This window comes from Cherax quadricarinatus, chromosome 51 (assembly GCF_038502225.1).
Source record: "Cherax quadricarinatus isolate ZL_2023a chromosome 51, ASM3850222v1, whole genome shotgun sequence".
NCBI lineage: Eukaryota > Metazoa > Arthropoda > Malacostraca > Decapoda > Parastacidae > Cherax > Cherax quadricarinatus.
The window spans coordinates 11,241,983-11,267,217 of record NC_091342.1 but is presented as its reverse complement, the minus strand read 5'-3'; the positions used below and the strand labels follow the sequence as shown (position 1 = coordinate 11,267,217).

Sequence of the window (25,235 nt, the reverse complement as noted above, 5' to 3'; positions counted from 1 at the left end):
ATACACGAAATCACAGCTTCCCTATCTTCATCAACATTTAACAATTCCTCAAAATATTCCCTCCATCTTCCTAATACCTCTAACTCTCCATTTAATAACTCTCCTCTCCTATTTTTAACTGACAAATCCATTTGTTCTCTCTCTCTCTCTCTCTCTCTCTCTCTCTCTCTCTATATATATATATATATATATATATATATATATATATATATATATATATATATATATATATATATATATATATATATATATATATATATATATATTCACATCCTCTCTCCCAGGTATGTTCGTAACTTGTTAAAGCCTACTGTGTGGGCGAATCTTTATCAATAAAAATAAAAACATTAGAGTGGAGTAATAGATGCAGGTCCACCGGCCCATACCAGGCAAGTTCTGCATGTGTCCATCGTGTTGATATTTAATTTCGCCCTACCCTTACTCCGCCATCGGTGTATACACGTCTTCGTTTACATTCGATCAGACGTTTGTCTCGACGTGCTACACGACCAAGATGAAGATGCCTTTTTCGCTAATATCTCCCAAAATAACAATGTGCATAAGAAATACTTATTCTGCAATGTGTAAAGTTGGTATATATGGTGAAATGTTAACTAATGCGCGATTTCCTTCGAGTAGTAATTGTAAACTATAGCCCATAATACTTCTATATTCTGCTAAAAATCGCATTAAATACTTAAATTACAAAAATCTTCGATAATGCTCATTTGGATTTAATTTCGGCGAGTATTACCACGGTGGCCGTGGAAGCTGTCGATGCTCGTGTTATTGCTCTAACATAACTTTATTAAAACTACGTGCAATAGTAATAATCATTTTAATTTAACAAAATGTAAATATATGTTTGAACGTTGTGTTAGCAGTCAGTCAATGCAGAAATCTAAGAGCAGGTGATAGTTTTGCAAAAATGTTTTGATGTGAGAGTAGACGGCATCATGTTATCACGCCATTATGTCCACGGCCACCGTCCGGCTACGCACTTATTTAAAAAAAAAAGTTTTATTCTCCACGACATTACACGATCGTACAATCATTTATTGATATTTAGTATAGAGGATCTATACAGGTTGATCTATAATGGGTGATAATTTTTCAATGATTCATATTTTTGTGAATGGAAATACAAGTGTTTACAGTGCCTGCTTACCATACCTCAGACCCTCACAAACGTTTTAGTATTTTATATAATGTATTTATATATGTAGTTGCTTTTAATGATTTACATATTCTGTATATAAGTCTACATTGTCTGATTAGTCTAACAAAGAATGATAATTTCTTAAACCTGGATTGCACACAGACAAGAACAAAGGAATATTCTATGTTGTTATCAGTTATAAAATAGGAGAAATTTATATTAGGTTAATAGTTTGCGTTAGATTCAGTCTGAAGATGAAAAATATGATATATAAGAGGTATAATTGGTGATGGAGTTGGTGTTGCCTAGTGCGTATCAGGTGACCCATCATACCATTCTCATATATCGGACATAATATCGCTTATATACAAGTGTATACTGTCAGTGTGGAGTGGGAGTGATGTATATGAGTGTAACTGTAGGGGGACAGTGGTAATCTGTGGCAGTGGGTGGCAACTGACTATCATAGTGGCAGGTTTTTACTACAGTGGCGGCGGCTGTCTTGTTTATTGTGAGAGGAACCCTGGGGTGGAGTGGCTGTCTCTCTCCATCACTTCAACCTCATCTCCCTCCTTCCAGGGGTATGTAACCTGGGTGTTCTTCACCATCACTACATCTAGCTCCTCCCTCGGTGTGTGTGGCAGGACTAGGAACGCCTGTCATGACCTATGAAGCGAGGTAGACATAGCTACAACACTTGTGTCGGGGGGACACGAGAGTTCCAACATGGACGAATGTAAAGCTTAAGCTCTATATCAGCGAGGACGGGCGTAGGTTGCTAGTGCTAGTGCTGCAGTGGTGGCAAGTGATCCACTAGGGTGTATAAAGTGGCAGGTTGTCACTACCACTTGGCATATAGGCAAGGGGAATGGTTGTGCTAGCTAAGGATAGCCTACCTAGCTGCCTCACCTCATGGATGATGCCTCAGCAACCTCAGTCAGGAACCTCTTGGTAAAAATCAACATATCTTGCAAAATTACAAAGAAAAGTAAGTGATATGGATCAAAGTTAAGTATATATTTGTGCTTGTGCTTACAAATTTCTGAACTAAATTGCTACAGTGCTTTTGCCACATTAATAGTCATGCAGTTGTGAGAATTTATTAACATTTAGCTTAAGATGACACTAAAGCCAAATAATATAATTACCATAACCGAATGTAATTTATTTTCTTTGTGGTCTCATTCTCAAAGGTATGATTAAGCCTTACTCAGGTTTAATGTACCAGTGTTGGATGACTAGACTTACCAATGTAAATCAGTCACTTTTTCGGATTTTTTTGGGGGGTTATCCTAGGTAATTTACACATGTTAAACTATGTATGGTACTTGTACTTGTCAGTACCTGTACCTAAATAAACTTACTTGCTTATATGGTAAAAAAAAAAAAGTCACAAAACTGATTGGAACAAATGACAAATTATGATGTTTCAATCAGTTGTCATGTGTCCTCTCTTAAGTGCTAATTTAGTAAAGATATATGCAGAGTAAACCTTTATTTGCACATGATGTTTTCCTCTGAGTAAAATAATTTGACTTGGTAAAACTCTGAGCAGAGAAGCTTGATAAAAGTCTTGAGTACAGTGAGCTGATAAAACTCTTGAGTAGAGTGACCCAACTAGATAAGGCTCTTCTTAGAGCAAAATGTCATTTGTAAACAGGCTCATTTTGGGTCAATATTTATTTTATTCCCGGATTAAAACCTTTACTAACTGCCATATTAGAAACAAGTCTCTTTCTGATATACCTCATGTACTACTCAACCTATTTAGAAACTCATGCAAATTAGAGGCCCTAAAATCTGGAACTCTGCTAAAACATGCTAAAAGATCCCTATCTGTGAACTGCTTCAAAAATATTTTAAGAAATGCCTCAAATTCAGTATAAATTATGCACAGATTAACTAACATGATTCAGTACATCAGAAGCAACCTGTTCATTTAGAGCAAAGCAGCATTACGCCCAATACAAACTCAGCACTATATATCCAGGTATGTTATAACCACAACTTCTCTCCATTTCAGTATTAACTATGACATGATATAGTGATACTGTATGTTGTAAAAAAAAATGTTAACATGTAATAATATTTGTAGCATAACATTCTGATAATCTCACACAACAAAATTTTGTACTATAAAATTTAAGCTAATTTTAAGACTTCACAAAATGTTCTCTCTGCATTCCAATAAATCTGTGTAACTAACTTTTCACCAATTCTTATAACTGTTGTATACTTTGCTTACTGAAAAAGAATTGTCATTGTCAAAGCAAACAGAACTCAGACCTATGCAAATTCTATGCATTACGTATCCTGCAGGCATGGAATATCTGGAAAAACAGATGGGACGTGCAACTTTGACCACCCCAGAAAATGCCATGCCCATATGACAACAGGAAAATGCAAGCTTCCTTCCTGTAAGCTTTTCCATCCTGAAATGTGTCACTCTAAAGTTCAGGAAAGACAATGCTTTAACTTATATTGTCAGGCACATCACCTCAAGGGAACAAGAAGATACAGAACATCCAGACCATGGGAAAACCTGGGTAGCCACAGCCACTCCAAAGAGAGAGTTTTTTTTAGCACCAGGAAAGAAAAAAGCTGGCAGGAAATGACAGAAATCGTACACCAACTCTGATAATTTTTGGAGCGGAATCATAGTCAATGGCCTCCACTCCAAAACAACAGATACTAGTGCCAGGGAAAAAAAGACCCCCTCATGCCACCAATACGATGACATTCATCTTTGCAAACATACAGGGTCTAAAGCCCACAACGAACAACAAAATACCTTTCATTCATGGACTGCTTCACAGAGACCCACATAAAGGATTACCTTGACAATGAAATATGGATTCTGGGTTATAACCTATACAGATGTGACAGAGTGAACATGCAACAGGGTGGGAGCTGGCCTGTACATCACAGTCACTGATATGCTCGGAACTACTAAATGCCTCAAATGATGTAGTTGAAGTCTTGGCAGTAAAGTTCAAGAACCAAAACCTGGTCATTGTGGTTGTATACAAGCCTTTGAAAATAGACCACTGTCTGGAAAATCTTCCAGTTTCTGCCCCAAACATCTTGCTTCTGGGGGATTTCAATCTAGGGCACCTAAAATGGAGGAATGTAGCAAATAATGCCATAGCAGAGATAAACCAAGGAGGCAGCTCAGATGAAAATTCACATACACACTAGCCTTTAAATCTCTGCACCAAATTCACTTTAAACCAGCAAATATTAGAGCCAACATGATTGGAGAATACACTGGACCTGATCTTCACTAACAATGATGATCTGATATGAAATATTACCATATCAAAGACAATATACTCAGATACAACATAATAGAGGTTCAGACATGTATGCGCAGGGCTCCAGACCAACAAAATGTGATCAGTCACGAGGCAACCTTCACCAAATTCAACTTCAGTAACAAAAACATAAGGTGGGACCAAGTCAGTCAGGTCCTAAATGATATAAACTGGGAAGATAGCCTAAGCAACATGGATCCAAACCTACTTCTGGAACAAATTAACTCTGTGGCACTTGACGTATGCTCAAGGCATATTCCTTTAAGGAAAAGGAAGAGAACATGTAAACTAGAAAGAGAAAGGCACTCTCTATACAGGTGAAGGCAAAGAATAACAGAGTGTCTGAAAGAGGTCAATATGTCTGTAATATGAAGGAAGGCACTGGTAAGAGAAATAGCAAACATTGAACTAAAGCTAAAGGAATCTTACAGGAGTCAAGAAATGCGGGAAGAACTAAAAACCATAAATGAAATTGAAATAAACCCAAAATATTTCTTTTCTTATGCTAAATCAAAGTCAAGAGTGACATCCGGTATTGGGCCCCTACTTAGACAAGATGGGTCCTACACAGATGACAGCAAAGAAATGAGTGAGCTACTCGAGTCCTAATATGACTCGGTTTTTAGCAAGCCGCTAACCAGACAGAGCCGAAGACCTAAATTAATTTTTTGTGAGTGAGACACAGAATTTAGTAGACTCAAACCTATTTGGTATTATCCTGTTGCCAAATGACTTCGAAGAAGCGATAAATGACATGCCCGTACACTCTGCCCCAGGCCCAGACTCATGGAACTCCTTGTTCATCAAGAACTGCAATAAGCCCCTATCGTGTGTTTTTAACATCCTATGGAGAGGGAGTATGGACACAGAGGTTGTCTCACAGCTGCTAAAAACAACAGTAAAGTAATAACAAAGAACTACAGACCGATAGTGCAAACATCCCATATTATAAAAATCTTTGAAGGGTTTTAAGAAGCAAGATTGCCACCCATCTAGATACCTAACAGTTACACAACCCAGGGCAACATGGGTTTAGAGCAGGTCGCTCCTGCCTGTTCCAACTACTGGACCACTATGACAAGGTCCTGGATGCTCTAGAAGACAGACAAAATGCAGATGTAGTATACACAGACTTTGCAAAAGCCTTTGACAAGTGTGACCATGGTGTAATAGCACACAAAATGTGTGATAGAGGAATAATAGGAAAAGTTGGTACATGGATCTATAATTTCCTAACAAATAGAACAGAGTAGTAGTAAACAGAGTAAAATCTGAGGCAGCTACAGTGAAAAACTCTGCTCCACAAGGCACAATACTTGTTTCCATCCTGTTCCTCATCTTCATATCTGACATAGGGATGTAAGCCACAGCACCATGTCTTCTTTTGCAGATGACACCCGAATTTGCATGACAGTGTCCTCCATTGAAGACACTGCAAGACTCCAAGCGGACATCAACCAAATCTTTAAATGGGCTGCAGAAAACAATATGAAGTTCAATGATGAGAAATTTCAATTACTCTGATATGGAAAACGTGAGGAAATTAATACTGTATTGGAGTATAAAACAAATTTAAACTACACAGTAGAGCAAAAAACTAACATAAAAGACCTGGGAGTGATAAGGTCAGAGGATCTCACCTTCAAAGACCACAACATTGTATCAGTCACATCTGCTAGAAAAATGACAGGATGGATAATGAGAACCTTCAAAACCAGGGATGTCAAGCCCATGATGACACTCTTCAGGTTGCTTGTTCTATCTAAGCTGGGATATTGCTGCACACTAACAGCACCTTTAAAGGCAGGTAAAATTGCAGACCTAGAAAATGTACAGAGAACCTTCACGGCACATAACTGTGATAAAACACCTCAATTACTGGGAACGCTTAAAGTTCGTCAATCTGTACTTCCTGGAATGCAGGCAGGAGAGATACATGTTTATATACACTTGGAAAATCCTAGAGGGATTAATTAGTGCCAAACTTGCATGCAAAAATCACTCCCTATGGAAAGCAAAAGACTTGGCAGGCAATGCAACATCCCCCCCAATGAAAAGCAGGTGCCACTAGCACGATAAGAGACAACACAGTGTCAGGGGCCCAAGACTGTTCAGCTGCATCCCAGCATACATAAGGAGAATTACCAGTAGACCCCTGGCTGTCTTCTGGAAGGCACTGGACAGGCACCTAAAGTCAGTACCTGACCAGCCGGGCTGTGGTTCGTACGTCAGGTTGCAAGCAGCCAACAGTAGCAGCCTGGTTGATTAGGCCCTGATCCACCATGAGGCCTGGTCACAGACCGGGCCACGGGGGCATTGACCCCCAAAATCCTCTTCAGGTATACTCCAGGTATATTGTGATTGACTGTTGTTTTTAGCTTATTAAATAATAGTTAAGCTATTAATATGTCTATCCTCTAAATTTTATGACTAATAACTAATACAAGTTAACATGTCTCAGTTAAGGGACTCTTTCATACTTTTTTAATTAGAACCCAGTTAAAACTATCTTAGGTTATACTATAGATAATTTTCTGTTACGTATATTGTTTTTGGAACTCTAGAAATTACAGTGGACCCCCGCTTAACGATCACCTCCCAATGCGACTAGTTATGTAAGTGTATTTATGTAAGTGCGTTTGTACGTGTATGTTTGGGGGTCTGAAATGGACTAATATACTTCACAATATTCCTTATGGGAACAAACTCGGTCAGTACTGGCACCTGAACATACTTCTGGAATGAAAAAATATCGTTATCCGGGGGTCCACTGTACTCTTATTTTTCATTTAAGCGTTAATTATACAGTGGTACCTAGAGTTACGAATTTAATTCGTTCCAGAAGGCTGTTTGAGTGCTGATACCGAACGAATTTGTTCCCATAAGGAATAATGTTAATTAGATTACTCCGTTTCAGACCCCCAAAAATACACTTACAAAAGATTTAGATTAGATTTTGCCCCCGAAGTGGCTAGTTTATTGTGCACCCCATATCCATCCTGTGGACGGTAGTGCAAGAGCATATGGATACACAAAAGGCCTAGGAACTAGGCCCCAAAGGGTTAACAGGAGTACATATGGATTTATATCTACATATCTATATTTCACTTACCTGTTACAAATTTAGGAAATTTGCTTAGTATATCTGGTATCTTATTTTCATTAATAAGATATCTTGACATGTCACATAGGTTATTATACTGTCTATCTCTGCATTCCTCAATAAGTGGGCAATTAAGCACATAGTGTTCAAGAGAGTGACAATATGCCTGATCACATAATTTGCATTTAGTTTGATCATCATCTGTGTCTCCCAAACTGCCAGAAGGTACTTGTAACCAAGCCTAAGCCTGGCCACTACAACATCAGTCAGTCTGTTCACATTGCAAGTTGCTCCATAAACATACTTATCTATGTTCATGTTATCTTAGTGGGTTATAGATCTACCCAGGCTTCTAACTGCATTCCTATAACAATCATTTTCATTTACTTCTAATATTATTCCTAATGCTAGACACATACCATTACCTTTGAAGAGTTTCGAGAGTTTATCTACATTGAGCCCGGCCATGGGCCAGATATACCAAAGTTATATTCTACATTCTCCTTCTGGGTACTCTTCTTGGCTTAACATATCAACTTTATCGTGAAGGAGTAATCCAATGTGTGATGGGGGCCATGGCAATTGTACATTAATTCCTTTGTCCCTGATTTTTGAGTATCTATACTTGGCTTCTCCAATGAGCATGAGTTAAGAGCATTCAGTGATGACATAGAATCAGTAACGATGATAGAGTCGGAGCTCAGTATCATAAGTTAGCTTTAGTGCCATTAGGATTGCAAACAATTTAGTTTGCAATGTAGATGCCCAGTTGTTAATTCTTATGCCTAGTTCAACAAGTTTATTATCGTTCTTAACTAGGGAGGTGGCAACGAGCAGCTGCAGCCCTGCCAGAAGACTCCTGTTTAGATCCACCAGTGTATATAACTTGTGATAACTTATTACTACCAGCTAGGAGAGAAATTTCTTCTTGAGCAGTTGCTTTAACAAGTGATTTAAGGAAGGGATTACTAGCAATGAGCTTCATGGGAGGGACTTGCAGGTATATGATATGAAATGAACACATCTTCCATGGAGGGGTGAAATGTTCCTGTTGTCTACAGTGATACAGTTCATGCAGGTTATAAAACTTAATGCAATTGCACATTTTCACAATCCATTTAGATCTGTGTGTATTTACTTCGAGACACTTGGTAAGATTCATAGTGACAGTGTCTGGCTCATTTCTTAACATTCTAATACCAAGTACTGTGTTAATCTCAACAATCCTATCACTGATACTAGAAATACCAAGCTCCTTCCTCATATTAAGAACCTTTGTAGATTTGGGACAACCAAGAATAATTCTGAGAGCTTCATTTTGCATTAACTCCAAGGGTCGGAGAGAACTTTCTCTAGCTAATATCAACATGGGAGCAGCATAATGAATTAATTACCTAACATAGGCTATGTACATCATTCTCACAATTCTCACATTAGCACCATAGTTGGGGTTGTAGCCAGCAACAACTTTGAGAGCATTTTTTACAAAAGCACTTACAAAAATACACTTACATAATTGTTCAAGTTGGGAGCTGTTCGAAACTCAAGGTACTACCACTGTAATTTTAAAAACATAGACCTTACATAATAAAAGGGTTAAGATATTTATTTTGCAAGATATATTTATATATGTCTACACAACATCAATTTAATTGTTGAGCATTGCATTTTTATATATATTTTACAAAGAAAATATTGATGTACACAGTGTTAATTACAGCTCCACTCATTAGTAGAGTGAGGATAATTTTCTGTTTCAGGGATGAGGAATAAGATGAAAAGTTATTCAATAAATCAAAATTATAAAAAAAGACAAGGTGAAAAAGTGCCAAAATGAAAATGGGAGGAAGATAATGCTGATACATTTTTGGTTTAAATAATTGTTACTTTCTCCATGGGGAAGTGGAACAGAATTCTTCCTCTGTAAGCCATGCATGTCATAAGAGGCAACTAAAATGCCAGGAGCAAGGAGCTAGTAACCCCTTCTGCATACATTACTAAATTTAAAAAACTACACTTTTGTTTTTCTTTTTGGGCCACCCTGCTTCAGTGGGATACAGCCAGTTTGTTGAAAGAAAAAGAAGTATTACATGTTTACGAAAGATTTTTTACACTGTAGATTGTACATTGTTTCAGGTTATCCTTCATGCTAAATAGAATCACAAAATACTGTTATTATACACTTCCATCATTCCAGCAAATTATCCATGGCAATGTCTTGGCTGCTTCATAAACTATTATTCCACCTATTTTATGTTCTTATATACATACTGTAATGTGTGTCATTAATTTTCCAAGGAGACTACTTATGCATCAAACATTCATACCATATTTTATCTATGTATAGTATCTTCTCATTTTCTTATAGTCTTCTCCTTATATCTACAAATTCAATCTGTATACACTTTACCAATATCATCCATTCATTCAGCATTTCCTTACTTTCTTGGGGGACATTCTTTCAGCTTGCTTGAGTTAGACTTCAGCAGTCCATCAATCCACATTTATTATCATACTTTTTTTTATCAGTCATTTTAAACTATGTATGATAATTGTAATTAGGTGTACCTGTACCTAAATAAAATTACATATGCATAGTGTTTTTCTGTGTACAGTGTTTTGTAAAATTCATGTTTGTGTATATATTTTCTGAATAAGGTAGTTCATGTGTGTCATTGCTAAGTATGTTTCTAAATAAATATATTCTTACAGATGCAAGAGAAGTGTCATCTCTAAAAAAAATAACACCACTCTAGAAGGCAAACACAATGGCGGATGAATGTGTAGTTTGTGGTGAAGCTGTAGAGGGCAAACCCTTGTACAAGAAACTTGGCTCAGGCGAGTTTAATGTTGAAGTGATCACTGCTCTACATGCCCTGCAGCTCACACGCATCCCAGAAAGTGCGAAGAATGATAGCTATATCTGTTGGGACTGTGATGAAATAATTGTTGGCGAGTACAGCAGGTACAACATATAAATCATAAAAATTTTATTGATGTATTAATACTGTACTGTACTGTAATGGAAATTACAATATTCTGTACTGTAATAAGTATGCTAATGTGTAAGGTTCATAGTTTATTCCTGGTATTTGGAGCCCTGATATATTTTGTATCAATACCTATTTTTAATTATGTTGTATTAACAACAGTTTGTAAAGTCCCTCGTGTTTTAAGTTTTTTGTACAAATCTTCTGTTTGGGTACATAATTTCAGATTTTATTCAGACTGTTATACTGTACTGTGAAGAAATATTTTCCAGTATCATTTTATATTGATTTGGCTTTCTTGGCACTTAGAAGGAGAGAAAATCTTTATTAGTGAAAACATTTTGCACACATTGGGCTTTACATATCATTCCAATTCCATTGCTGTACGTTACTTTTACATTGCTAGCTCCAAGAAATACTTGTACAGTACTATATTCTTTTCCATATTTTTATAAATTTTTGTTTAGTATGTATCTATTATCTTCTGTATTTTAATATCTTAAGTCATTCTTTATAATTCATATTTCTCAGTTCATGAATCCATTTTGTTTCATGTTTTATAACTTTACTTTTTTAAGATGCAGATATTTAATAACTACTATAATTTAGATTTACCTTATAAACTACACAGTATGGTATTTTTACCAGCATTTTTCCTTCTATATATTTGAATGCATTTTTTAAATTGCAGCTACGGTGAGAGTTAGAAATAGAGAGGTACAAAGAGTATGGCATTAGTGAGTAAAAGAAAAGTGAAAGTTTATAAATTAAAGGGGGAGGTAGGTAGGGTAAGATATGAGCAACTGTTGGGAGTAGATGAGCTATTGAGAGTATAAGTAATGAGGAGAAAGTTGAAGAGGTATGGAGCAGAGTTAAGTGTACAGCAGAAGTTTGTGGATATAGGAGGGTGAGTGTGGGAGGGAAGAGGAATGATTGATGGAATGGTGAGGTAAAGAGAGTGATAAGAGAGAAAAAATTACCATTCCAGAGGAAGGTGGAGTATATGGAGAGTAAAAGAGAGGTAGAGTGATGAGGGAGCGTAAAAGAAGAGCAAATGGGAATGGGTGAGGTTCTGTTAAAAAATTTTGCTGAGAATAAGAAAAAGTTTTGGAGTGATATTAATAAGTTGAGCAAGCCTAGGGAATAAATGGATTTAACAGGTAAAAGCAAAAGAGGGAAGTTATTAGATTGGGAGATGGAGGTATTGGAGAGATGAAAGGAATAGTATATTGAGGAGCTGTTAAATGTTGATGAAGAGAGAGAGGCAGTGATTTCATGCATTGTCCAGGGAGGTATAACATCTTTTAGGAGTAAGGAGAGCCAGATGTGAGTGTGGGGAAGGTGTATAAGGCAGTGGGTAAAATAAAATTGTAGTACAGCTGGGATTAATGGGATAAAGACATATGTTAAAAGCAGAGGGTGATATAGTTTTTGAATGATTGGTGCTTTTGTTCAATAAATGTGTGAAAGGGAAGGGGGAAAGGTATCTAGGAATTGGCAGGGACCATGCATAATTCCTTGTATAAAGAAAAGGGGACAAAAGAAAGTGTAAGAATTATACAGTGGACCCCGGTTTACGATCAGCTCCCAATGCGACCAATTATGTAAGTGTATTTATGTAAGTGCATTTGTACGTGTATGTTTGGGGGTCTGAAATGGACTAATCTAATTCACAATATTCCTTATGGGAACAAATTTGTTCAGTAATGGCACCTGAACATACTTCTGGAATGAAATAATATCGTAAACCGGGGGTCCACTGTATAAGGAATAGTAGGTTGGTAGACAGCAACCACCCAGAGAGGTATTACCGTCCTGCCAAGTGAGTGTAAAATGAAAGCCTGTAATTGTTTTACATGATGGTGGGATTGCTGGTGTCTTTTGTCTCTCATAAATATGCAAGATTACAGGTATGTCTTGCTACTTCTACTTACACTTAGATCACACTACACATACATGTACACGTTTATCTATACACACTCATCTGAGTTTTCTTTGATTTTATCATAATAGTTCTTGTTTCTTATTACTTTTCCTTTTATATTCATGGGGAAGTGGAATAAGAATCTTTCCTCCGTAAGCCATGCGTGTTGTAAAAGTCAACTAAAATGCCGGGAACAATGGGCTAGTAACCCCTTTTCCTGTAATAATTACTAAAAAGAATAATAAGAAAATTTTCAAAGTGGGATGTCTGAATGTGCATGGATGTTATGTGAATGATAAGAAAGAGATGATTGTGGATGTTATGAATGAGAAGAAGCTGGATGTTCTGGCTTTAAGTGAAACAAAGCTGAAGGGGGTGGGAGAGCTTCAGTGGAGAGGAATAAATGGGATTAGGTCAGGGGTTTCAAATAGAGTTAGAGCTAAAGAAGGAGTAGCAATAATGTTGAAGGATAAGCTATGCAGGAAAAGAGGGAGTATAAATGTTTTAATTCAATGATTATGTGGAGTAAAATAAAGGTTGGATGTGAAAAGTGGGTTATAGTAAGCATATATGCACCTGGAGAAGAGAGAAGTGTCGAGGAGAGAGAGAGATTTTGGGAATTGTTGAGTGGATGCATGGGGAGTTTTGAACCAAGTGTGAGAGTACTTGTGGTTGGGGATTTCAATGCTAAAGAGGGTAAAAATGTTGTGGAGGGAGTAGTAGGTAAATTTGGGGTGCCAGGGGTAAATGAAAATGGGGAACCTTTAATTGAGCTATGTGTAGAAAGAGGTTTGGTAATAAGTAATACATATTTTATAAAAAAGAGGATAAATAAATATACAAGGTATGATATAGCATGTAATGAAAGTAGTTTGTTAGATTATGTATTGGTGGATACAAGGTTGTTGGGTAGGCTTCAGGATGTACACGTTTATAGAGGGGCAACTGATATATCGGATCATTATTTAGTTGTAGCTGCAGTTAGAGTAAGAGGTAGATGGGACAAAAGGAAAATGGCAACAACAAGTAAGAGGGAGGTGAAGGTATATAAACTAAGGGAGGAGGAAGTTCGAATGAGATATAAGCAACTATTGGCAGAAAGGTGGGCTGGTGCAAGTATGAGTAGTGGGGGGGGGGGTTGAAGAGGGTTGGAATAGTTTTAAAAATGGAGTATTAGAATGTGGGGCAGAAGTTTGTGGTTATAGGAGGGTGGGTGCAGGAGGAAAGAGGAGTGATTGGTAGAATGATGAAGTAAAGGGTGTGATAAAAGAGAAAAAGGTAGCTTATGAGAGGTTTTTACAAAGCAGAAGTGTTATAAGAAGAGTAGAGTATATGGAGAGTAAAAGAAAGGTGAAGAGAGTGGTGAGAGAGTGCAAAAGGAGAGCAAATTATAGAGTGGGAGAGGCACTGTCAAGAAATTTTAATGAAAATAAGAAAAAAATTTGGAGTGAGTTAAACAAGTTAAGAAAACCTAGGGAACAAATGGATTTGTCAGTTAAAAACGGAGAAGGAGAGTTAGTAGATGGGGAGATGGAGGTATTGGGTAGATGGCGAGAATACTTTGAGGAACTTTGAAATGTCGATGAAGAATGGGAGGCGGTAATTTCATGAACTGGCCAGGGAGGTATACCATCTTTTAGGAGTAAAGAAGAGCAGGATGTAAGTGTGGGGGAGGAGCGTGAGGCATTACATAGAATGAAAGGGGGTAAAGCAGCTGGAACTGATGGGATCATGACAGAAATTTTAAAAGCAGGGGGGGATATAGTGTTGGAGTGGTTGGTATTTTTGTTTAATAAATGTGAACAGTATTTAGATAAAGATAGGGAAGTTTTTATTGCATTTATGGATTTAGAAAAGGTATATGATAGAGTGGATAGAGGAGCAATGTGGCAGATGTTGCAAGTATATGGAATAGGTGGTAAGTTATTAAATGCTGTAAAGAGTTTTTATGAGGATAGTGAGGCTCAGGTTAGGGTGTGTAGAAGAGAGGGACACTACTTCCCGGTAAAAGTAGGTCTTAGACAGGGATGTGTAATGTCACCATGGTTGTTTAATATATTTATAGATGGGGTTGTAAAGGAAGTAAATGCTAGGGTGTTTGGGAGAGGGGTGGGATTAAATTATGGGGAATCAAATTCAAAATGGGAATTGACACAGTTACTTTTTGCTGATGATACTGTGCTTATGGGAGATTCTAAAGAAAAATTGCAAAGGTTAGTGGATGAGTTTGGGAATGTGTGTAAAGGTAGAAAGTTGAAAGTGAACATAGAAAAGAGTAAGGTGATGAGGGTGTCAAATGATTTAGATAAAGAAAAACTGGATATCAAATTGGGGAGGAGGAGTATGGAAGAAGTGAATGTTTTCAGATACTTGGGAGTTGACGTGTCGGCGGATGGATTTATGAAGGATGAGGTTAATCATAGAATTGATGAGGGAAAAAAGGTGAGTGGTGCGTTGAGGTATATGCGGAGACAAAGAACGTTATCTATGGAGGCAAAGAAGGGAATGTATGAAAGTATAGTAGTACCAACACTCTTATATGGGTGTGAAGCTTGGGTGGTAAATGCAGCAGCGATGTGTGGTGTAAATATTATGCAGAAAATTCGGAGTGTGGAAATTAGAAGGTGTGGAGTTAATAAAAATATTAGTCAGAGGGCTGAAGAGGGGTTGTTGGGGTGGTTTGGTCATTTAGAGAGAATGGATCAAAGTAGAATGACATGGAGAGCTTATAAATCTGTAGGGGAAGGAAGGCGGGGTAGGGGTCGTCCTCGAAAGGATTGGAGGGAGGGGGTAAAGGAGGTTGTGTGGGTCAGGGGCTTGGACTTCCAGCAAGCGTGCATGAGCGTGTTAGATAGGAGTGAATGGAGATGAATGGTATTTGGGACCTGATGAGCTGTTGGAGTGTGAGCAGGGTAATATTTAGTGAAGGGATTCAGGGAAACAGGTTATTTTATATAGCCGGACTTGAGTCCTGGAAATGGGAAGTACAATGCCTGCACTTTAAGGAGGGGTTTTGGGATATTGGCAGTTTGGAGGGATATGTTGTGTATCTTTATACGTATATACTTCTAAACTGTTGTATTCTGAGCACCTCTGCAAAAAGTGATTATGTGTGAATGAGGTGAAAGTGCTGAAGGATGATGAAAGTATTTTCTTTTTGGGGATTTTCTTTCTTTTTGGGTCACCCTGCCTCGGTGGGAGACGGACGACTCGTTAAAAAAAAAAAAGGCCTATAAAGTATACCACCTAAAGTGTATGCTTAAGGGTAAGAGGGAGAGCAGGATTGCAGATGAACAAGGTTTTAAGGAAGGTAGGGGATGTGTAGACCAAGTGTTTACATTGCAGTATATAAGTGAACAATATTTAGATAAAGGTAGGGAAGTTTTGTCGCAAAATAGGATGACTTCAATGGTGTTTAAATCTGTAGTAGAGGGAAGGTCATCCTAGGAAAGTTTAGAGGGAGGGGGTAAAGGAGGTTTTGTATGCAAGGGGCTTGGACACCCAGCAGGTGTGTGTGAGTTTGTTAGACAGGAGTGAATAGAGGCAAATGGTTTTTGGGACTTGATGAGCAGTTGCAGTGTGAACACAGTAACACAGTTTCCTGAATTTGTAAACAAATTCAGGAAAACTTGTTAGCTGGACTTGAGAATTGGAGATGAAAAGTAAAGTGCTTACACTCTGAAGGAGGGGTGGGGATATTTGCAATTTAGAGGGTAATCTGAACTGTAGTATCAGCACACCTCTGACAAGACGGAGGAGGGGTGAATGATGGTAAAAGTGTTTCATTTTCAGGTCACCCTGCCTGTGTGGGAGATGGCCAGTGTCATAAAAAAAATACCTAGTCTGTATTTTGAGATTAATTTTTTTATTAATTCAGCTAAGAATTTTTTTCCTTTTCTTTTCCTTGATCATAGGGTATTAATTGCAGTATGTATTGTATTTTCTAAGAAAGCTAGTGTCTAAATTACAACCAAATTAAAAATAGTAAACATGCAAATTATTACTAGATAGAGTAGTATAATTAAGTAAATGTACACTTGACTTCTTAGGCACCTTGAGAATGAGAAGACACTAAAAGAAGAGGAGGCCAAAATAAAGCAAATTAAAAAGCAACATAGAGCTCAGCAAAGAAAAAAGCAACTAAGACAAACACATAAGAAACAGAAAGACTTGGAAACAAGAAAGAGACAAAATATTTGGACTGTGCAACAGTCAGAAACTTGGCCAAAATCAGTGAAGAGCAAGAGTACAAAACTTTCAAAGACGAAGCAGCTGGAGCAAAGGCGTGCAAGCAATGCTCACCACAGCACACATTGTGTTATGTGTGATAACAATTTTGAAAGTGGTGACCGAGGCTACCAGCGTTTTCCCCTCAAAAAGAGAGTCAATGACGAGTTTGATATTGCGCAGGTGATGGAGGTAAGTGTGCTGGGAAACGCGTTGATTGTTTTATTGTTCTGCAGCCTACCATACATGTACCTTGTGCTCTCATGGCAGCTTTCTTGATGACAGTGAGGGGCTGTTGATCCAAGGAAGTTGACTTGACCTTCCCTTCCTTGAATCAAGATCCCCTTATGGGGGGGCTTCCTTGATGCCAGTAAGGGGCTCTTGGTCCAAGGAAGTTGACCTGACTTCCGCTTTCTTGAATTGAACCTGAGTGCCGTTCATTTCCCCATTCCCCTGTGGGTTTATCACTCTAATGAATGTAATAATATTTTTCCTTGCTTGTTATTTTCATACTTCGTTAATTATCCAAATATTTTCGAAATTAGGGAAATAAATGATTTAAAATTAAAACTAGCATCTTAACAGTCAGTTTGTACAGTGCCCGGTAAAATGTAAGAATTCTACTGCAGTCTTTAAAGAAAAAAAAAAGGTTTTAAATATGTCTAAGTGGTTAAGAGGCATGAAATTATTTTGAAGGTTTTGCTAGTAAAAGGAAATCTTGTCATCAGTAAAACATTCACAACTGTCTAGTAAGACAATAACAAGAAGGATTGAGATTATGGATGGTTTCTTGAACACTGATTGAGGAGTTGAAAAGTAGTTTACAAAAAATTGTATGGCTTTAGCTTTAAATTGATGAATTCACTGACATGTCATAAAGTGTCCAGAACCCATTCAATATATAATTGTTTGGGGATCCCGCTATAGAGATAGTACTTTAAGTAATTAAAAACTGAATGTAATATGTAAATTATAGTGAAGTAATTATTTTCCAATAAAAATATTCATCACTTAGCTAGAAAGACTCTTCATAACAGCTCCTTTTTTTTCACTTGGAATTTTAAGAATTAGAAGAAAGTGTGGAGTTAATAAAAATATTAGTCAGAGGGCTGAAGAGGGGTTGTTGAGGTGGTTTGATCATGTAGAAAGAATGGATCAAAGTAGAATGACATGGAGAGCGTATAAATCTGTAGTGGAAGGAAGGCGAGGTAGGGGTCATCCTTGAAAAGGTTGGAGGGAGGAGGTAAAGGAGGTTTTGTGGGCGAGGGGCTTGGACTTTCAGCAAGCGTGCAGGAGCGTGTTGGATAGGAGTGAATGGAGGTGAATGGTTTTCGGGACCTGACGAGCTGTTGGAGTGTGAGCAGGGTAATATTTAGTGAAAGGATTAAGGGAAACCGGTTATTTTTATATAGCCGGACTTGAGTCCTGGAAATGGGAAGTACAATGCCTGCACTTGAAAGGAGGGGTTTGGAATATTGGCAGTTTGGAGGGATATGTTGTGTATCTTTATACATATATGCTTCTAAACTGTTGTGTTTTGGGCACCTCTGCAAAAACAGTGATTATGTGTGAATGAGGTGAAAGTGTTGAATGATGATGAAAGTATTTTCTTTTTGGGGATTTTCTTTCTTTTTGGTTCACCCTGCCTCAGTGGGAGATGGCCAACTTGTTGAAAAAAAAAAACCAAAGTATTGATTTTTGCAGTGTTTTTACTCATAAATCTTTATGCCTTTACAGCAATTGGGTCTTGCTCGACATATTGAACCAAAGATGAAAGGGATTCGTTTTGTGTGCAATCCCTGTTTTGTTATTATTCGGCGGAATTACAAAAACAAGCTCATGAAGGGCACGTCGGTTGAGGGGTCGTCTTCAGGTACTGTCCCAGTTGCAGCAACTTCTCGCAATCCAATTCACAGAGCTACAACTGAAGAACATGCTGCAGAAATTGTACGTTTGTGATATGTGTTTCTTGAGTTAGAAAATACTAATAAAAAGACCTAGGAAAACAAGAACCTTTAGAACCTAGATTTACTAGAGAAACCTCATTGTGTGAATGAAATGTCATGTACAGTGGACCCCTGTTTTTCAGCCGGTGCAGAAATCGTACAATTCGGATTTCGAGCACTATTTTTGGCGAAATATCCCCCCGGGTTTTGTACATCCCCTCGGAAATCATTGGTACTAGACGTATGCACCTGGGCTGCTCGTACATTCGTGATTCACTCTTAGGCACATTAACTGTCTTAGTTTAGGTTAATATAGACATTTTCATTAATTCATCTATGATATTTTCTTCAAAATTATGTAAGAAACACGTTACATAGCACATAAACATGCAATGTTTATATGCGGTGGAGGGTAAACATTACGTTTTCTCTGGTCCAGCATTAGAGAAAACTTTATGAATCTGCGTTGGCCCAGTAACCGCCCTTAACCGCTTTTGTTTACAATTATCTGCATGAATTATTCATAACTTCTCCCTTTGTCTATGATGGCATCTAAAGGTAGTTGTTAGAAATGATTAAACTCGGTGAACATGGTATGTTGATGGTAATAATATGGCTGTAGGCCGCAGTGTATGTAACTGGTAGGTATACGCTGGGATGTAGTCCGTCTGGGACTACAAATAAATACTACTCGCCAACAAGAGTCTTCAATAAAGATATGTAATGTTCATTTATCATTAAAATTAGCCATTTATATTTGTTTTTCATTGTTTTCTGTATGTAAAACTGTAGTTATTCTCTATAAAATCTATTTTTTATTTATATTTTTGGGTGTCTGAAACGGATTAATTGGATTTACATTATTTCTTATGGGAAATATTACTTTGGTTTTCGGTCATTTCGGATTTTGGCCAACCTTCTGGAACGGATTAATTATGAAAACCGAGGGTCTACTGTACCTCCATAAATAGAGGTTCTTCTGTTTTCTTGAATCTTCCTCTGTCACCACAGTTTCACACATTTAGAAAATATGAATTGAAAATTTACATTTTTTACGCATTCCAGATTTTCCTCTTCACACATATGCATGTACTCACGTTCATGGCACAGTAGTTGCTTAATCCATGCATGGTGTCAAAAGTAAATATGACAGAATTAGATAATGTCAGCTGACTAAAAGTTATAAAGCATGCCTAAAAGCTGAAACACAAAACCTGCAAATCTCAGCCAGGTAGATGCAGCACACACACACACTTGGAGAGTAATTTTTTTCCCCTTAACGGATATCTCCCACAGAGTGACATTTCCCCAAAAATACACATTCACCATCATTTGCGCAATCAATGTACTCGCTCACATGCACTTACCTGTATGTGGTTGTAGGCGTTGAGTCTTAGCTCTTGGCCCCACTTCTTAACTTGCCACTTGCCAGACTCACTCTTTCCTATTCTTAAAACTATACGTATATGGAATCTGCCTTCATCACCTCCATCAAGGTTATTCCACTTCCTGACCACTCTGAGAGTGAAGAAATACTTCCCAACATCCCTGTGATTCATCTGTGTCTCTGACTTTCAGCTGTGATCCTGAGTACTTGTTTCCCACTTCTCAAACGGCCTGACCCTGTCTGCCTTATCAATTCCTCTGATTATTTTGTATGTTGTTATCACATCTTCCCTGGTTTTTCTATTCTCCAGGGGCATTAGATTCGGTTCCTTTAGCCTTTCCTTGTAGCTCATACCCTTTACCTCTAAAACTAGTCTCTTTTCATATTACTGCATTTTCTCCTGCTTTTTAACATTCTACCTCAGGCGTGGGTTCCATACTCATGCTACATACTCGAAGATGGGCCAGACATATGTTGTATGTGGAATGACTTTGTTAAGAATTCTGAAAGCCACTCTTAGATGTACCAAGTAAACATTTAGCTGTAGAGGTTATTCTGTTGATGTGAGACTCTGGCGATATGGTAGGCACTATGCTGACTCCCAGGTTCTTTTTGAATGAGGTCTGCAGCCTCTGTCCCCCTAGGCTATACTCTGTGTTCAGTCTTCTGGTTTCTTCTCAATCTTCATAACCTTGCATTGCTGGGGGTTGAATTCAATCAACCACTTATCTAACCAACCCTGCAGTTTGTCCAGATCCTTTTGCAGCCATTTCCTCATTCTTATCAAAATATAACCCTTGTGAATGACAAGTGTTTTCTCCTTTTAAAAAATTAAATAATTATTGGTGAATAAGTGATCTGGTAAATACAGTGGACCCCCGCATAACGATTACCTCCGAATGCGACCAATTATGTAACTGTATTTATGTAAGTGCATTTGTACGTGTATGTTTGGGGGTCTGAAATGGACTAATCTACTTCACAATATTTCTTATGGGAACAAATTCGGTCAGTACTGGCACCTGAACATACTTCTGGAGTGAAAAAATATCGTTAACCGGGGGTCCACTGTATATTAAAGGGATTAAGGGAGATACACCTGAGTAAATCCCATTTACTCCTTCCCTTTACAACTCTCCCACCCATTTAACCTTTGTTTCATTGTGCTAGGACATACAGTTTCCTTTCATTTATAACATCAATGCTCACTTCTCTTAACATATATTTTACATTCATGGACATTTAAACAGCTTAACTTCAAAATTTCTTCCTTTTGCTTTAAGACATTGTTTATAATACATTCTGTAATATGGAATCACACATGTAATAAGGTTTCTGTAAATTGTGTATTTGGTAAATATTGGAATCATTTTTTATTAAACCGAGCACTCCTACTCTTTTCTAAATGCTGTTGCAGTTTTTCCCTTTCAAAATTTAAGTTGTTGTCTTATCATTAATCTGTTGCAGGCCAAACTTCTACCCCCTGCATTGGCTGAGTGTTACAAGATTTTAACCAGTGATTGTATGACCAAAAGATTAGAAGATCGTACCAGCAAGGTGGAATCTGTACCTCAGAATAATAGAAATAGTAATGAGTGTGATCCTAATAGGATAATGCATGACGACAGTAACAGTGAGCAAAAGGCCTTGTCTGTAAATGAACCAGAAGGATACATGGATGACAATGGAGTTGAAACAGAAGCTGAAGACGAAGATGGGGGATTAAATGTATCGCAGGATGAGCATGGCAACTATTTCATAGACATGGATGCAATGAGTTCACAAGGATCGGATGATGAGGCAGTGGCGAGAGTTGACAAAAACAAAGAATTAATAGAAGAAAACTTGAATGAAACTTTTGACACACCACGTAAAAAAAAGAATGTCTTGTTGCCTAAAAGATCTCATCATCACTTAGCTACAAACCGTAATGACAATCAGAGGCAAGTAGAAACACTATCACCCATAAAAGGTGAAGCCAAAACACCAGAAAAAGGAAAGAATAGCCAGAATGAAACTACAGCAACAGCTGAAGAGTTGACTCACACTGGCATCTGTAACATTTGTGGAATAAGTTTCACTGGAAAACCTGAAGATTGGTGGTACATGCTTACCAGTCCATTATCTGGATTTGAGAGTATTACAGTCTCAATGGCTCTGAAGGTTAGAAGACTCAGCTTTTTGCACATTGTAAAATTCTAGGTTAGCTGTTTATACAATAAAGATTTGGCTTAATGTTTTACCCATGATGGGAATATGGTCAAGAAACTTGCTTTGTGTTGTTTCATGCAGAAATCGCAAACAAGCGATACAAGATGTAAAACAACCATGGGGGGAATTGAATGAGCTTTAAATCCCCCCTCCCCCATGGTTGTTTTTCATATTGTTTATTTTTTAAAAAAAATATATTTCAAAGTGGTTATTGTTTATAATTACAGTAGCTTGATAATACGTATGAGTGTTAGTAAAACAATAAATGATCTAATTAAGTAATAGTATTAATTTTTGCCAATATTGAAATAAACTTAATGTTTTTTGTTACAGCTACTGGAGACCTCGCTTGCCCATTCTAATAAGGAGGCATGTGATGCACGCCAAGTGTGCTTTCCATGCTATGGCAAAGTATCTGCTGGTTTTCGGTTAGTAGTTTTGTTATTAGTCCAGTACTCCTGTGGTTAGGAACACTACACATATAAATGAAAGAAAGGATGTCAGAGGAAGTGGAGGGTTGGGCCTTGCCTAAATTAATTGTTTTGAGTAGTAAAAGAGATTAATGTGTTTGTATACTTTGTTAACTTTGATATTCACAAGTTGACAATATACATGAGCATAGGGAGACAGATGGTTGCATAATTCACCTCATATAAAATAGATTATAAAGGATAGTTAAATAGGTATATTAACAGAACAGTTAAATTGCCTGGATTGAAGTGCAGTTAGTCTTTTTTTATCCTTGATTTTCAAAATTGATAGGCATTATCAGTTCCTCTACTCTAGACCTAAAGGCATTTCACCTTTCAAAAGAAAATTGTCGAGATACCATGTTCTTCGGTGTTGAAACTGCTTATCTGGATTTTAAAATAATTTTTTTTTGTAATTTCATAATTAGTTTTGTTTTAATATTGTGTTGTGATTTACTAATTTTCATACATTTATTTATTTATTTATTTTTATACATAAAAACATGAGTCTTGATAATTTGTCATGGTTTTTAATGATGTTGGGGTAAAGAGTTAGGACTGAGAATGAGTTCAAAGACAATAGAAGGAACTCAAAAGTTCAATGAACTTAAAGTCCGTAGGGAAAGGGAACTATCAAAGTCCTTGAAGGTGGGGTTCCAGGGAAAGGTGATTACTTTTTCAGTGGAGATTTGGGTGAAGTAGAAAGTGATACCCAGGCTACTGCATTTCTTGTTTTTGATGGTAGTGTTGCCTAGATGAGATAAGTGAGGCTATCTGAATGTTTTAGGTGCAATGAACTGATAGTATAAGAGTTTAAAAAGGTGTCTTGCCAGATGACGAGCTAGTTTTGGAGGCACACTACGGATGCCAGAGATACTGTAATAGGGTGTAGTGGTGTACTGCAATAGGTTTGCCAGTGTTTGGCTGTCCATAAATTTATGCAGATCTAGGGTTGGTGGCCATGAAGTAAAAAAATTTTTTTTTTTTTTTTTTTTTTTTTTTTTTTTTTTTTTACTCTGATGTTCTTGAGAGAATTTGCCCTGGCTTTGGTGAAGAAAGTTTGTGTCCTTGTTAAGGTTTTGTGTTGTGATAGTCTTATAGCCATCTGAATCTCTAGGTAAACTGAGCATCCTTTGGTATGTATAAAAAGATGTTTAGTTATTGGTTCACTGACTGTTGTTATACAACTTAGGTATTTTGGTTAAGTAAAGTATATTTATAGTGCTCAGTTTTTCAGCTTCTGTTACCACATGCATCTAACATGAGTATGTCAGGGTAGTTACAGTAGATTTGTGCCCAGAGTTGTCAATGTTAATTCTGCATAAAAATCAGTCCTCGTACCTTGTTTTTATAACACGGAAATTTAAAACTTGCTTTTACCCACATTATTTACCAAATAATGTTTGCTGCTGACACTGAGATTATAAATGCTCTACAACATGATGTATTATATTTTTGAAGGAGAAAGAATTAGCAGTTATTTTACTTGACAAAATATTCAAGTTTTTGATAATAACATTGCACTTGGACTCTATGAATGTTGGTCTTTATTGGTACTCAGCCACTGCAGCCAGTCTAAAGTATTTAAGGCCAAACTGTTGTCCCTTAAAAAGAAATTACCCCGACTTGTTGAAAAAAAAAAAATATATATATATACATATTTTATTATTTTTATTATCACACTGGCCGATTCCCACCAAGGCAGGGTGGCCCGAAAAAGAAAAACTTTCACCATCATTCACTCCATCACTGTCTTGCCAGAAGGTTGCTTTACACTACAGTTTTTAAACTGCAACATTAACACCCCTCCTTCAGAGTGCAGGCACTGTACTTCCCATCTCCAGGACTCAAGTCCGGCCTGCCGGTTTCCCTGAACCCCTTCATAAATGTTACTTTGCTCACACTCCAACAGCACAAGTATTAAAAACCATTCGTCTCCATTCACTCCTATCAAACACGCTCACGCACGCCTGCTGGAAGTCCAAGCCCCTCGCACACAAAACCTCCTTTACCCCCTCCCACCAACCTTTCCTAGGCCGACCCCTACCCCGCCTTCCTTCCACTACAGACTGATACACTCTTGAAGTCATTCTGTTTCGCTCCATTCTCTCTACATGTCCGAACCACCTCAACAACCCTTCCTCAGCCCTCTGGACAACAGTTTTGGTAATCCCGCACCTCCTCCTAACTTCCAAACTACGAATTCTCTGCATTATATTCACACCACACATTGCCCTCAGACATGACATCTCCACTGCCTCCAGCCTTCTCCTCGCTGCAACATTCATCACCCATGCTTCACACCCATATAAGAGTGTTGGTAAAACTATACTCTCATACATTCCCCTCTTTGCCTCCAAGGACAAAGTTCTTTGTCTCCACAGACTCCTAAGTGCACCACTCACCCTTTTCCCCTCATCAGTTCTATGATTCACCTCATCCTTCATAGACCCATCCGCTGACACGTCCACTCCCAAATATCTGAATACATTCACTTCCTCCAT

General features: G+C 37.6%; 1 protein-coding gene across 5 annotated transcripts in view; it reads left to right on the top strand.

Moving 5' to 3' along the window:
- The first annotated feature begins 962 nt into the window (after nucleotides 1-962).
- LOC128694648 (uncharacterized) overlaps nucleotides 963-25,235 on the top strand; it is a 78,134-nt gene continuing 53,861 nt past the window's right edge. Inside the window, exons 1-7 of one of the 5 annotated variants that reach the window (XM_053784822.2) lie at nucleotides 963-1,087; nucleotides 1,739-2,147; nucleotides 10,289-10,541; nucleotides 16,540-16,909; nucleotides 18,455-18,664; nucleotides 21,518-22,213; nucleotides 22,595-22,689. In XM_053784822.2, the coding sequence (XP_053640797.2) occupies nucleotides 10,345-10,541; nucleotides 16,540-16,909; nucleotides 18,455-18,664; nucleotides 21,518-22,213; nucleotides 22,595-22,689 (1,568 nt within the window). In that variant the 5' untranslated portion in view covers nucleotides 963-1,087; nucleotides 1,739-2,147; nucleotides 10,289-10,344. Of the gene's footprint in view, nucleotides 1,088-1,200; nucleotides 2,148-2,179; nucleotides 6,824-10,288; nucleotides 10,542-16,539; nucleotides 16,910-18,454; nucleotides 18,665-21,517; nucleotides 22,214-22,594; nucleotides 22,690-25,235 lie in introns of those variants that run through there. The other 4 variants (XM_070095836.1, XM_053784819.2, XM_070095834.1 and 1 more) reach the window with 4 other exon arrangements.